This window comes from Stegostoma tigrinum, chromosome 10, assembly GCF_030684315.1.
Source record: "Stegostoma tigrinum isolate sSteTig4 chromosome 10, sSteTig4.hap1, whole genome shotgun sequence".
NCBI classification, from domain to species: Eukaryota; Metazoa; Chordata; class Chondrichthyes; order Orectolobiformes; family Stegostomatidae; genus Stegostoma; species Stegostoma tigrinum.
This window is the reverse complement of record NC_081363.1, coordinates 42,400,715-42,413,929: the sequence shown is the minus strand read 5'-3', so window position 1 is coordinate 42,413,929 and position 13,215 is coordinate 42,400,715. Positions and strand designations below refer to the sequence as shown.

General features: G+C 40.5%; 1 protein-coding gene across 1 annotated transcript in view; it reads left to right on the top strand.

Annotated features, from left to right (window-relative positions):
• LOC125455547 (kinesin-like protein KIF28P) overlaps positions 1-13,215 on the top strand; it is a 76,892-nt gene that overhangs the window by 55,003 nt on the left and 8,674 nt on the right. Inside the window, exons 11-15 of the mRNA XM_059649460.1 lie at positions 452-599; positions 1,780-1,966; positions 3,572-3,753; positions 8,141-8,259; positions 12,708-12,815. Coding sequence (XP_059505443.1) covers positions 452-599; positions 1,780-1,966; positions 3,572-3,753; positions 8,141-8,259; positions 12,708-12,815 — 744 coding nt within the window. The remainder of the gene's footprint in view (positions 1-451; positions 600-1,779; positions 1,967-3,571; positions 3,754-8,140; positions 8,260-12,707; positions 12,816-13,215) is intronic.

Genomic DNA, 13,215 nt, shown 5'->3' with positions numbered 1-13,215 from the left:
CAGTGCTGCACTGGGGTTTCAGCCTAGTTTTTTGTGTGTGAGAGCGATGTGAACCAATAACTTATGGCTGCAACTTATATGTATTATCTTGGCAACTTCATTGCTACATGACTCAATAATGATGATAATTAACATTAAACGTAACTGTGAGAATGCTGAATAGTAGTTGGTTAATTCAAAGGTCAGAACAAATGTGTAATCATTCATGAAAAAAGTAATCTAAAAATTTAGCTTCAATCTTTATCATATTGTTTTATAGTATCTTTTAACTCATCTCACAGACATGGAATGCTGCATTCTAAAACTTCAAATTTTAAGAGTGCTAAATTTGTGTTTTTAGTGTGTAGTTACATAACAAATCAGAGATTGTTTCATAAAGATCACAAAGACCTGCCCTATCCTGTGACATACAGCAAATGATAACAGTAACAATTGTTTATTGCCTTGGCAGGACAGAGTTATATTTGGATCCTGTTCATTCTACCTGTACTTGGATTTCCCACATGAGCGAAGTGACAGAGATAAAATTCATGAATACAACTATGAATTTTTTGCTTCTGAATTGGCATGTATCGAAGGGTTTGGAATGGTGAATCTAGGTATGTTTCATTTTGAGTTTACTAGCCATATATAAGCATATTGCTGGTGCTTAGGAAGATAGACCTAAGTTAGAGCTGTATTTGGACAGTCCTGTCCATCATCATGGCAAACAAAACAAACGTGAATGACCAGCTAGTTACAATCTACAAGAACAAAGTGTGGGGCTGGATGAATACAGCAGGCCAAGCGGCATCTTAGGACCACAAAAGCTGACATTTCGGACCTAGATCCTTCATCTCTGATGAAGGGTCTATGCCCAAAATGTCAGCTTTTCTGATCCTAAGACGATGCTTGGCCTGCTGTGTTTATCCAGCCCCACACTTTGAGATCTCGGATTCTCCAGCTTCTGCAGTTCCCATTATCTCTAGTTACAATCTTCAGATGTGTTCATTTAATTATAATCAATAAAACCTCATACTTATTTTGTGCTCGTTTTCCTTGTATGATAACCAAAAGTATCTTCAAACAGTCTTTAGTTATTTACCTCATGAGGGTATCTGAGTACTTCCATGAGTAATTGATAATACACATCCGAATTGGCAGTAGAAGGTAGGTTCTGATTTCTATGTTGCGATGAAATCCAAAAAGCTTCCAAGTTGCTGTATTGATATGATCTTTGTTGTCAGTATTCCGTGTTGTTTCTGTTCACATGTACTTTACAAATCGATAGGTCTGAATTATAATGTGCGGAAATGTTTGTGTTTGACCATTGGTTTTATGAGAAAGTAAGACTGAAGATAAACAATGTCAAGAAGGAGACACTTTTTCTTTGCTCAATGGCTCATGAAAGACATTATTTTTCTGTTTATCTGGAGATTTGAAAGCTGACGTAGAGGCTTGAGGAGGAGGCTTTTCTTTGGTTGGTAAGAGTTTCAGCTAAGTGTGTAACGTTTTTAAAGATTATAATTTTTTTTATCTTTTACATACTTAATATTAAAGTATGTATAGAAAGAAGGGTAGCTTTTTTTCGATACAAGGTGCTTTTAAGGTCTTCTTCTTTTTAGGTTTAATGTCAGTGAGTGCTTTCAAGAGGCACAGAGTGTGATGGTTCATAGATTTAGAGAGGTGATCATAGAGCAGGATCAGTCAGAGAGATGGGTGACTGTCAGTAAAGATAAGAAGGTAGCTCAGAAGTCCCCTGTGGCTATGCTTCTCTCAAACAGATATTTCATTTTGAAGATATCTTCACTGTTGAAGAGGATAGTCAGTCAATGGAAAATAGAAGTGGTGATCAGATTGTGGCTACTAAGAATGAATCTTATATTAAGTGGGGCTTGTCTAGTTTTAAAAGAGCAATTGTTGGAGGGGACTCTCCTGTTGGGATGCGGACAGGCGATTCTGTGGCAATAAGCATGAATGTAGGATGGTATGTTGCCTTCTTGGTGCCAGAGTTAAGGACATCTCAAAACATTTGAAACATATGGTCAAAAGGAGACTGCGAAGCCAGAAATTATGCACTTTGGTAGGAACAACATAGTTGGGAAAGGGTTAAGGCTTTGCAGACTGAATATAAGAGATTAGGCATTACTGCACCTCCCAGTTGCGAACCATTTTAACTCCCCCTCCCATTCTTTAGATGACATGTCCATCATGGGCCTCCTGCAGTGCCACAATGATGCCATCCGAAGGTTGCAGGAACAGCAACTCATATTCTGCTTGGGAACCCTGCAGCCCAATGGTATCAATGTGGACTTCACCAGCTTCAAAATCTCCCCTTCCCCCACCACATCACAAAACCAGCCCAGCCTGTCTCTGCCTCCCTAACCTGTTCTTCCTCTCACCCATCCCTTCCTCCCACCTTAAGCCGCACCTCCATTTCCTACCTCCTAACCTCATCCCACCTCCTTGACCTGTCCGTCTTCCCTGGACTGACCTATCGCCTCCCTACCTCCCCACCTATACTCTCCTCTCCACCATCTTCTTTTCTCTCCATCTTCGGTCCGCCTCCCCCTCTCTCCTTATTTATTCCAGAACCCTCACCCCATCCCCCTCTCTGATGAAGGGTCTAGGCCGGAAATGTCAGCTTTTGTGCTCCTGAGATGCTGCTTGGCCTGCTGTGTTCATCCAGCTTCACACTTTATTATATAAGAGATTAGGCAGAAGGTTAAAATAAAAGAACCTGAAAGTTAGTAACCTCTGGTTTCCTCTTGGTGTCATATTCTAATGAGAGTAGGAATAAAAAGGTAGGGCAGAAAAATCAATGCCTGAAGAGATGGTGCAATGTGCAAGGATTCCGATTTTTAGCTCATGAGGATTTCTTCTGGGGCAGAAAAGACCTGTTCAAAAGGGGTGGGTTTCACCTGAACTGGAAACGGACCGATATCCTGGCGGGGAGATTTACCAGTTCAATTTTGGAAGCCTTTAAAGTAGTGGAGACTGGGGGTTTCCTAAATAGCATCAAAATTGGAAAGAGAAAGACAGATAAAGACGGTTCTAAATCAGAAAACTGCAAGTTAATTAGAAAGGGCAGATAAGAGCTAGTCAGAGAATGAGGTAACTCTAAAGAATTAAACTGTATTTATTTCAATGCATGAGGTCTTACAGGCAAGGCTGATGAACTGAGGGCATGTATGTGAACATGGGACTGGCACACCATAGCTATTACAGAAACCTGGCTGAAAGATGAAAACTGGCTGGACAGGGCTGACAGCTCTATGGTCTGAGTTTTGATGTTATAGGAAAAATAGAAAGAGAGGCAAGAGAGGAGGGGCAGTGGCATTTTTGATGAAGGAAATCATTGCTGTAATTGGAGAGGATACTTCTGAGTGATCGTCCAGTGAAACGCTATGGGTAGAAATTTAAAAAAAAGGAAGGGATGATCACTTCGATGGGATCGGACACTAGGCACCCCAGTAGTCAGAGGGAAATTGAGGAGCAAACACGTAGACAAATGTCAGATAAATGTAAGAATAATGGGTTTGTAATATTAGGGGATTTAAATTTCCCAAACATAGATTGGAACTGCCCATAGTGTTAAAGGCTTGGATGGACAATATGTCAATGTTCCTACTAAAGAAGGAGAAAATCTTGACCTCTTGGGATATAAGGCAGGGCAGGTGACTGAGGTGTTAGTAGTGGAACATTTTGAGATTAGTGATCGTAATTCTATTAGTTCTGAAATGGTTATGGAAAAAGATAAGCCCTTCATAACAGGTAAAGTTCTTAACTGGAGTAAAGCAAATTTTAGTGTCAGAGAGAAGGGCTCACAAAGGTTGTTTGCAGGTAAAGGGATGGCTAACAAGTGGGAAATTTTCAAAAGTATGACAATGAGGTTTCAGAGGCATTATGTTCTGGTTTGGGTGAGGGGTAAGGCAGGTAAGATTAAGGAGCAAATGGATGAATAAAGATATTGAGGTTCTAGTCGAGAATGAGAAAGAATCATATATTTGATATCGATGATTGGAATCAAATGAATTTCTTGAGAAGTATAACAAATGTAGGGGTATGCTTAAGATGGAAATTAGGAGAGCAACGAGGGGATATATGCTGGCCTTGGTAGATAAGGTTAAGGACAATCCAAAAATATTCTACAAGTACTTTAAGAGCAAAAGAGAGAGTAGGAAGAAAAACAGCAGTTGCTAGAAAAGCTCAGCAGGTCCTTTAACATGTATGAAAATAAAATCAGTATTAATGTTACTCAGAATTGATGGTAGTTGGGAAAACATTGGTTTATTTTCAGAAAATAGGGAGGGGAGGTGAATATGTGTCTGATGGTGGCATCTCTACCTCAACCGGGTCCAACCCATCTCCCACACTTACAGCTTCACCCCCTCTACTTCTCTCCTGCAACAACGATAGGTTTCGTCTTTTCTTTACCTACCTCCCACCAACATCCACATCCAGAAGATCACCAGGCACCATTTTTGCCACCTCTAGTGAGATGTCACCACCGGACACAAATTCCCCTCCCCTCCCTTGTCCACCTTTCGCAGGGACCATTCCCTCTGGGACACCCTGGTCCACTCTTCCTTTACTCCCAACACAACCCCCACTACTGCCAGCCCCCATCTCTCCCCCAAAGCCCTACGGCACCTTCTCCTGTAAACAGTGAAGTTACAACACCTGCCCATTACCTGCTCCCTCCCAAAACGCAAGGCCCCAAACATACCTTCCAGGTAGACTGGATGGCTGCTTCGCAGAGCATCTACATCCTGCTCGCAAAAATGTCCCTGAGCACCTGTTGCCTGCCACTTTAACACACCGCCCTGTTCCCTGGCCAACATCTCTGTCTCTGGCTTGCTGCAGTGTTTGAGTAAAGCTCAACACAAGCTGGAAGAACAACACCTGAATTTCCACTTGGGGACCCTGCAGCTCTCTGGACTCAATATCGGGTTCAATAATTTTAGGGCCTAAACTCTCCCAAGTCGCAGCTCACTACACCACACACCAGGCCTTGTTGCCACATAGCCTGCCATTACACCTACCTATTTTTAGTCACTAACAGTCCTCATTAACAGCTATTTACCCTCCTAGCCAAATTGTTATCAGCTCTTTTGTCTATCCAACTGCTCTTCTCTGCTCTTCTCTCTCTTCGGGCTGTATCCTTTATCCTATCGTTTACTCCCTAGACCACCCCCCTCTATATTTTCTGCATGTAAACTGACATTTTTCCAGCTACCTTCAGTTCTGAGGAAGGGTCACTGGACCTGAAACATTAACTCTGATCTTTTCTTCACAGATGCTGCCGGACCTGCTGAGGTTTTCCAGCAACTTTGCATTTTGTTTCTGATTTACAGCATCCACAGTTCTCTAGGTTTTTATTGAGAGAGAATAGTGTCCATTAAAGATCAATGAGGTCATCTATGTGTTGAACCATGGGAGATGGCAGAAGTACCAAATGAATATCTTGAGTCGGTTTTTACTGTGGAGAAAGAAAAGGAGGCTAGGGAACTCAGGGAAATAAATATTGATATTTTGAAAACAGTTCACAGTACAGAAGAGAAAGCGCTGGAGGTCTTAGAAACCAGAACGGTAGATAAATCTCTGGTACCTGATCAAGTTTGTCCCAGGACACTATGAGAAGTTAGAGAAGAAATTGCGGGGGCCGTTGCAAAATATTTGTATCATCTATAGCCATGGGTGAGGTGCCGGAGAACTGGAGGGTGGCTAATGTTGTAGCTTTATTCAAGAAAGACTGTTAAGGAGAAGCTTGGGAACAATAAACCTGTGAGTCTGACATCGGTGGTGGGTACGTTGTTGGAGGTGATCCTGAAAGAGAGAATTTGCATGCATGTGGATAGGCAAGGACTGATTAGAGGTGGTTGGCATAGCTTTTTGCAAGGAAATCATGTTTCACCAACTTGTTAGAGCTTTTTTAAGGAAGTAACTGAAAAGATTGACAAGAGCAGAGTGGTAGATACTGTTTACATCGACTTTAGTAAAGACTTTGACAAGGTTCCACATGGTAAACTAATTAGCAAAATTAGATCACAGAGGATTCGGGGAGATCTTGCCAATTGGATACAATATTGGCTTGATGGTAGGAGACAGAGACCATTATATTTCGAACTGGAGGCCTGTGACTAATGGTTTTCCACAGGGATCAGTACTGGGTCCACTTTTGTTTGTCATATACATAAACACTTTAGATGAGAATATAGCTGACATGTTCAATAAGTTTGTGGATGATACCAAAATTGATAGTTTAGGGGATAATGAAGAAGGTTATGTAAGCTTACACAGAGATCATGATCAGTTTGGTCAATCGGCTGAGGAATGGATAAATGTAAGATATTGCATTTTGGTAAAACAAACAAGGGCAGGGCATATATAAGTAATGATAAGGGGCCTGAGCAGCAATGTAGAACAGAGAAATCTAGGGGTTCAGGGTTTTTATAATTTTTTGACATTTGCATCACAAGATAGACAAGGTGGTTAAGAAGGTGTGTAGCATGCTTGCATTTATTGCTCAGATGAACGACTATAGGAGTTGGGAAATCATACTGACATTGTTACAGGACATTGGTGAGTTCTGGAGTACTATGTGCAGTTCTGGTCACCCTGCTATAGGAAAGGCATTATTAAATTGGAGACGGTTCAGAAAAGATTTCCTAAGATGTTTCTGAGAATGAAGGGTTTCAGTTATAAGGTAAGGCTAGATAGGCTGGGACTTCTTTCACTAGAGCTTAGAAGGTTGAGGGATGACCTTATAGAAGTTTATAAAATTTTGAATGAAAGGCATGTGTAAGGTGAATACCAAGGGTCTTTTTCCCTAAAGTGGGGGAAGTCAAAACTAAGAGACATATTTTTAAGCTGAGAGGAGAAGATTTTTAAAAAATGACTTGAGGATCAACTCCTTTTCACAGAGAGTGTTTCATGTGTGGAATGAACTGTTAGAGAAGTGGTGGGTGCAGGTACAGTTACAACATTTAGAAGACATTTAGATAGGTACAATACAAGAATAGGAAAAGCTTGGAGGGATATGGGCCAAGCATAGACAAGTGGGATTAGTTTAGTTTGGGAACATGGTCAGCGTGGACTAGCTGGACCAAAGGGTCTATTTCCATACTGTATGACCCTATGACTCTATGACATCTAGTTCAGAGCTCGGTGCTTCCACATGCCAATGCAAATGGTGACTACTTTTTGATAGCCCAGAGTCAAAGCAGCCCAGGACTCCTGCTTCTCCTGGCACTGTAAAAAACCTTTATTGTTGTTTAAGGCACCATTTGCTGTAACACTTATGGAAGAGTGAATGATGCCCCTGCCTCTGATCCAAGAGGCCCACATTCAAGTCCCATCTGCTCCAGAGACATACAATAGTCTCTGATCAAGCTGAGTACAAGGTATTTGCAAGTTCCACTAAGTTCTATCCTGCAATAGTAACCAGACTCCCACGTACATTGTAGGAGTCTGACCAACACAACACCAATAAACAATAATGGCCTTGCTTTGTGGTAATTTCCAGCACTTGCTCTGTTAATTGTAGTTTACAGATATTTTAAGTTTGTGAGACATTTACAATATTCGAATAGATCGTTTTACTGCACAGTAATATTTTGAGATGCTTCCAATTTGAAACAATTATAGAAAATGTGACAGCCATTAGAAACAATTTCTGAGTGAAAAGATAAAAAATGCTCCCTTTAAATCTGAGTAGCCAATGACATTTACTGCAAAACTACCAGCAAAATATTTTAGATGTCCATGGACAGCTCAAATTTCTTTAACAATCATTATACTCTCATAAGATGTTGTCCACAGAAAAGATATCCTCCAAACTAGAGATCCAACGAGTCTCATTTATTAAGTCAGGAAATATTCATTTGTAAAAAACTGAGTTGTATTGGTTCAGTGTAAATTTTCTCCAATCATGGTAGTAAGTTGGAATGTGATGGAATATATAACAACCAAGAAAATTATTAATTTCATAATTCCTTAGCTACAACATTGCAGTGATTTCTTTTTGTGAGCTACAGGCATGTATTTAATTTCTCACGATCTCTATTTTCCATCTGTTCTTTTTCATGGTGAGCTTGCGTAGCTATTGTGCAACTGTCTTTCTCTTTAAGATCAAATTTTGTTTCTTGTGCCTTTTTAGGAGTGGATGAAAAACTGGAGGAAAATATGGATCCTGATTTGAGCAGAATTTTTCATGATTTTATAGCAATCATGCCAATGGTGGCTCAAGCAAACCAAATAAGTGAAGAACTTAACAAGGTCCGTTTCATGTGATGACTCAATTACATATTATTTTGACTGCAGTTAAGTTCTTAATTTTATAATCCTGTCTTAGCAATGCAAAATGCTGGTGAATTGCACTGAGTTCAACTCTGAAATCCACCATAAAAACACAAGTTGGGAAGTTACAATGAGTTACATTTGCAGAGGAGCACAATTCTTATCCACAGGCCATTGTTGCTGCGGCTTGTCATTAATTATATGTTCTCTTCCTTTATCGAAGATGTTTTCTAGCTTTATAAAGTAGTGGCCCCTGAAATGGACAGAAGTGGTGTTTTCTCTGACAAACCAGACCTCCCTAAGTGCTATTAAGTTGTGTGCATGTATATATTGCAAATTCTCTTCTCAAGAGCTCAGCCTGATTGACAGGCATATTTCTCGTAGGGAGCAGCTCCTGAGCTGCTATTCGATATTTAAGGCCATGTGGTAAGCCCTTCAAAAAATTTGATGCAACCCAAATTTAGCCAAAAAGCGTAAGGTTTACCTATTGTTTTAGTCAAGGTTTTACTGTGAGATAATGCCTTTTTGTCAGCTCCCTGAGGTGCCAGTAATTTTGCCAGCTTGAATGTATTTGTATATATGGCAATCATGCAACAAACCTCATTATCATCTGAGAACAGGGCCACTTCAATTGGCAGCTGCAAACTATTCAAAAATTGTTACTCTGTACCACATAATTGTATATGTGACAAATACAACAACATGTCTGCAGTCATGCAGATCTGATCCCCATGATGAGAATCAGAAATCCAGAAGGCTTAGAAGAAAAGATCAAATTTCATGCTACTTACCTGACCACTTTAAGAGCATTACTGCTTCAACAAGACAAATACAGTTAGCCAGCAGCTGGAACATGATCACAAACAAGAAGGTGTAAGGGAGACGCTGAAAAGGCTGGAGCTATTTTCCCTGGAGCATGAGAGGCTGAGGGGTGACTCTATAGACGTGTATAAAATCATGTGGGGCATGGATAGAGTGAATAGCCAAGGTCATTTTCCCAGGATAGGTAAGTCCAAAACTAGAAGACTACAGGTTTAAGGTAAGAGGAGAAAGGTTTAAAAGGGACTTGTGGAGCAACTGTTTCATGCAAAAGGTACAGTATAAGCTGCCAGAGAAAGTGGTGGAGACTGGAACAACTACAACAGTTAAAAAACATATTGATAATACATGATTAGGAGAGGTTTGGAAGGATTTGGACCAAATGCTGGTAAATGAGACTAGATTAATTTAGGATATCTGGTCGACATGAACGAGTTGGACCGAAGGGTCTGTTTCCATCTTATACAGCGTGGAAGAATGGCTGGACCTGAAATGCCATGAGAAGGCTAAGAACACATACTGTGAGGCTCAAACAGCATTTCACCATCATGGTTGATTTACAAGTGTATGACAAAAAAACTAGTCATTCCAGCTTTCTTTTGGGAAGCTGTAAAAGGAAGGCTATGCCAAGGACACTCAGCATTACCAGGTGTACAGCCTGGACTCAGTCAACAGGCTTGTACTTGTTTCAACAAGAGCTGCCATCTTCCATGATGGACATTTGTAAGAATAAAAGGTTCCCAGGTGATGTTATATTGTGACTATCTGAAATAGGAGGGAGAAATTCTTCTGTGAAGAAAATTCATGGGATTAAAGGTCTTCCAGATTATAATTCTAAATGGGATAACTATGGGAGAGAAAAGCTTAGCAACTGATGTTCTAAAAGGCAATAGGTCTGAAGGGGTTAATACTTATGTTACATTGCCTCCACCGACTGTACTGATGACGTGTAGTACTGTCTGTGGATGGATACAAGGAGATTTACTCTCATTTGTAAAGAGACCAGATATGTCTGTACAGGTCCCTAAGATTTTAATAATTATGCCTGACCAACATAGTTGTGACCAACACAATTGCTATTATCCACTGAATATTCATGATATCAAAGAACAGTAGATCTTCTGTAGATATTCTACAGTGGCATATTCTCTGCCACTGATCACGAGATCAGCCGAAGGCAAAGCAAAGACAAAAGACAAAGACAAAGGTGACAGCAAACTACTGTAAACAATGCTTACCCAGTACCACATCCATAAGGTACCAGCAGTAGTCACCTGGGAAAATACCACACTATTGAACAAAGAACATAGAACAAAGAAAATTACAGCACAAGAACAGGCCCTTCAGCTCTCCAGGCCTGCGCCGATCCAGATCCTCTATCTAAACCTGTCACCTATTTTCCAAGGATCTGTATCCCTCTGCTCCTTGCCCATTCATGTATCTGTCTAGATAAATCTTAAATGACGCTATCGTGCCCGCCTCTACCACCTCCACTGGCAACCGTTCCAGGCACCCACCACCCTCAGCATAAAGAACTTTCTTTGCCTGTCTCCCTTTAACTTTTCCCCTCTCACCTTGAAATTGTGACACCTAGTAATTGAGTCCCCCACTCTGGGAAAAAGTTTCTTGCTACCCACCCTATTGGGAACATTGGTTCGGCACAAGTTTTCTGATTCCCAATCCCAGGAGAGGGCACCAGGTCCCTGCTCAAAGGGGAGTGAAATCTTTGGATGGAGGATGGCTTGATGTGGGGATTTGATCACATGGAAACTTGGTAAGCCAGTTTCTCCCACTTCTATAGGTCCACAAGCAGGGTACATATCTCTTCCTGAAGCAGTGCTTGTTTTCCTTGAGCTGCCAAAGAATAAAGGCCAGTCGATGTTACACTTTAAAACAGGATAAACATGAGGCCCCCAGCCTTGTTATAACGTAGAAGTGGCCAATCTATGGTCTTAACGTAGATTGACAGCTCATCCCCTTGCCCTGCCTTTGCTAAGCCTGGGAATGGACAGATTGGCTTCAGGTTTGAATGTTTTGAATGTTTTGTCATGAGACAACAAGGCCCTTTTTGTTTGAGGTTAAAATTTTCTCCAAAGAATAAAATGTAGTGCGTGTTGTGGTCCCTACAAGTGCAAATTTGTGTCTCTAGTTGCAGTAAACATTGCTTTGCAGAGCCTAGTAATACTCTGAAGTGGTTGGAAGTTTTGTGAGTTTAAATCCTGCTCCTGAGCCCTCAGGACATTGAGTGAGTGAGTTTTGAGTAAGTTTTCTGCTACCAGACGTGTTGTTTGCAGATGAGATGTTGAACTGAATTTGTCTTCTCTTGTTGCCAAGGCACTGTTTGAAGAACAGGAATGTTATTTTTTGTATCCTCGCCAATGATTATCCTCAATTAAGATGAAACAGAGTTTCGACTTGTTTTTGGACCTTTCTGTGTGTGTATTTGCTGCCATCTTTTCTCATTTATAGTGGAATCTGCATTTCAGAAGTAATTTGTTAACTGTAAAATTCTTTGGGATGCTCAAAGTTGCAAAAGACACTTAATAAAAGAAGGAATGTCCCATTTAGAGTCATAGAGTCACAGAGCTCTACAACACAGAAACAGGCCCTTTGGCCCACTCTGGTCCATGCCGACCAAAATGCCCATCCACGCTAACCCCATTTTACTGCACTAGGCCCACATTCTTCTAAACCTTCCCTATCCATGTATTTTTCCAAAAGTCTTTCAAATGTTGTTAATGTACTCGCCTCAACCACTTCCACCAGAAACTCATTCCATTTGCACACCAACCTTTGTGAAAAAAAGTTGCCTCTCACGTTCCCATGTATTCTTTCCCCTCTTATCTTAAGCTACACTCTCTAGTCCTCAATTCCCCAAGCCTTGGAAAAAGACTAAGTGCATTCACCCTATCCATGCCTTTTATGATTTTATATACTTCCATAAGATTCACCCTCTGGCTCCTACACTCTAAAGCAAAAAGTCCTAGCTTGTCCCACCTCTCCCTATAACTCAGTCCCTTGAGTCCTGGTAACATTGTCTTAAATTTTTTCTGCACTCTTTCCAGTTTAAGAACATCCTTCCTATAGCAAGGTGACTAAAACTGAACACTCCAGGTGTGGCCTCACCAACGTCATTTATAACTGCAACATAACTTCACAACTTCTTTATTCAACACCCTGACTGATGAAGACCTGTGTGCTAAAAGCATTCTTCACAGCCCTGTTGACCTGTGGCTCCACTTTCAGAGAACCGTGCACCTGAACTCCAAGATCCTTCTGTCTCACTACACTCCCTAAGGCCCTACCATCCACCATGAAACTCCTGCATGATATGACTTTCCAAAATAAATCGAAAATTATTTGTCACAAGGAGGTAAAGCCGTGAGGTATTCAATCCATACCATTTTCCATGATGCTCTGAGGTTAGTTTAGAAAATGCATGTACAGAAGCCGAGAAAAAACTTATTTTCCTAATTTTCATTCTTGAAACCATGAGTGGTATCAAGTACATCAAATTCAGAGAGAGAATAGGCTAAAATGAATCAAAGAAAGGCAATGCATTATTCAATCCACTACCAAAACAATAGTGTATTTATGCCTTTCTGAAGGGGGTTACCTTTGAACTTGAGGTGAAGCACTTGACGTCAACAGATGCCAAGGGAGAAGGATTAGAAAAAGAAATTATTGTGAAAGTAACAAACAAGCTAACAAAACAGGTAAGTGACATCAGGAGTTCTATTCTGTTCAGGTAGAATTTCAAATTGAATCATGTTAATACAAATGTGATTGGAAAATTCTAATCGTATATTTACATGTGTGTGACTGAACAGCATCAAATTAATGATATACTCTTCTCTAACAATGTATTGACATTCACTAAGTGTTAATACTATTCCAACTAAAGAGCCTGGTCTGTACTTCACCTTAGTCAAGTTTTACACTATCCATTTAACTCGAAAGACTCCTAACGTATACAGTTGCAAAAAACAAATGTCACCCTCTTTGGCAAATTAGTTATGGGCAACAAATGCAGCCTTGTCAGTTTTGCTAGCTGCCTAGAGAGAAACTTGTTAAAAATTATGAGGAGACGTAGAATAAAAATCATGCTCTTATTTT